Consider the following 1,960-nt stretch of genomic DNA (forward strand, 5'->3'; position numbering starts at 1 on the left):
TTAAGATATAATTGATTATTTTATATCTAATTATTTTTGTTATTAAATATTATTTAATTTTAATATTTAAATAATTTATAATTAACATACATGATGTACTACAAAAATTATTTTTTTAATGAGCATGTTATTCGATAAGGACTTATATCAAACATGGACAAGTAAAAATTTATACAAGTAGTAAAAGATTGATGGAGAAAGATTACGAACCGTAAATATAGAAACTATAGCTACATTTCATAATGATGCTCTAAATTACAATTATTTATGTTTTCACATTTTTAAAAGACTTAAGATCCAAAAGTTGCATGTATGTACAAAAAATATGGACTTTTTTTTTATCCCCTATATTACTAGTAATATATTTGTAGAAAAATAAAAAAGGAGTAAAAATCAAAAAACTAAAAACAAACAAAACCCTCACCGGTAACCACCCGGACCAATCAGCATAACTAGTCAAGTCATAAAGCAGCCGGAGCAGCAATACCCAAATGCTTCACCGTCACAGTCTCCGTCACCGGCGACAGAGGAAGTCTAGAAGAGAAGTTGGTGAAAGGAGCTTCATCTTCAAAATTCAACGAGTAACTCAACGGATCATAACGGAACTCAGTAGACGAATGGCGTTTGTGTCTATTACCGTTACCGTTAAGAAAACTGAAGATGCTCCGCCACTTGTAGGAGTTTTCATCGAAGGACGAAGGCGGTGGAAGCGGCGGAGGACGGTGGTGGTGGGGAAAGCAGCAGGAGAAACAGAGAGAGCTTTTGAATTTTTGTTTGAGAGTAGTACTGGGGATGTTGAATTTGTGGTCATCCATTTTGGAGCGGATGGAGTGTGTCAAGTTTTTGTGAGAGTGAGCAAAAAGTTGTTAAAAGGGTGGTGGAGAATGTGAAGGGTTTTATACTTTGTCCAATTTTATGACCCGTTTGGTGTTGTTTTTTTTTTTTTTTTTTTTTTTTTTTTAAAGTAAATGCAGTGGGATCCTATTAACTAATTAAAATTGTATTGTTGACAATTTTAAGTTTCTACGTGGCATAAATGTGTGTCAGTGGAGGATCTAGCATATATCTAGGGATTTATTCGAACCTCATTCGACGAAAAATTATACTATTTATATAGGGTTAAAATTATTTTTTATGTATATATTATATATGTTGAACCCCCGTCGGCTAGTTCGTATGTGCACTTTCGAATCTTCTTAATAAATTTCTTGGCTCTGTCACTGCGTGTGCCTACGTGGACCTTCAGTATGTTGATTCACGCAGTGTGCAATATATGTGCCACGTAGGCCTTAAGGTTGCCAAAAATATAATTTTAATTAATTTAGGGGTAATAGGATCCCTTTAAGTTGAAGTATGTTTCAGTAATTTCTTTTATAGTTCAGTATGAAAATAACGCATTTTCTCTTCTTTTTTTAAAAAAAAATTATTTTATTTTACGAAATTAGGGTGGTTGATCATGAGAATTTTAAATTGATTTTGATAAATCAAAAATAAATTTTACTTATTTTTCAACTTTAATTTTAACTTTATTTATTATTATAAATCACCCCTTTTTAAATCACCCTATTTAGTTAATTAGGGTGGTTGATCATCACACCTGGATTGCGGTCCTCCATGGACCAGCCCACTTTTTAAAATATATTATTTAAATTTTAAAATGTTAATTACATAAATATTTACAATATAATATTACATAATGTTATTAATTGTTAATCAAGTCTCAAATTTACTAAAAAAATCCTAATAATATGTGAAATTGAATAACTTTTGACATCAAATTCAAATCAAATAGAGAGATATTAAAAAACAAATGAACTAATTAATGAGTAAGAACATAACTAGCTAAATAGCAATATTAACCTAATTTTATTTTAATTAATCACAATATAACACAAAATAAATATCAATATTTAGTCCACTAAGAGCGAAAATAAACTATTTAAATAAACTCTCATGACAC

At 30.0% G+C, this 1,960-nt stretch overlaps 1 protein-coding gene across 1 annotated transcript; it reads right to left on the bottom strand.

The window, feature by feature from the left end:
• Window positions 1-461: 461 nt before the first annotated feature.
• On the bottom strand, window positions 462-815 carry LOC124885666. Its single transcript, XM_047393906.1, has one exon. The coding sequence runs from the start codon at window positions 813-815 to the stop codon at window positions 462-464; it is 354 nt and encodes a 117-aa protein (XP_047249862.1).
• Between the last annotated feature and the right edge of the window lie 1,145 nt (window positions 816-1,960).

Source organism: Capsicum annuum, chromosome 7, assembly GCF_002878395.1.
Source record: "Capsicum annuum cultivar UCD-10X-F1 chromosome 7, UCD10Xv1.1, whole genome shotgun sequence".
Lineage (NCBI taxonomy): Eukaryota > Viridiplantae > Streptophyta > Magnoliopsida > Solanales > Solanaceae > Capsicum > Capsicum annuum.

What these genes read in the sequence shown, in the direction of transcription:
- LOC124885666 (XM_047393906.1), bottom strand. Translation starts at nt 815, where the DNA reads ATGGATGACCACAAATTCAACATCCCCAGTACTACTCTCAAACAAAAA.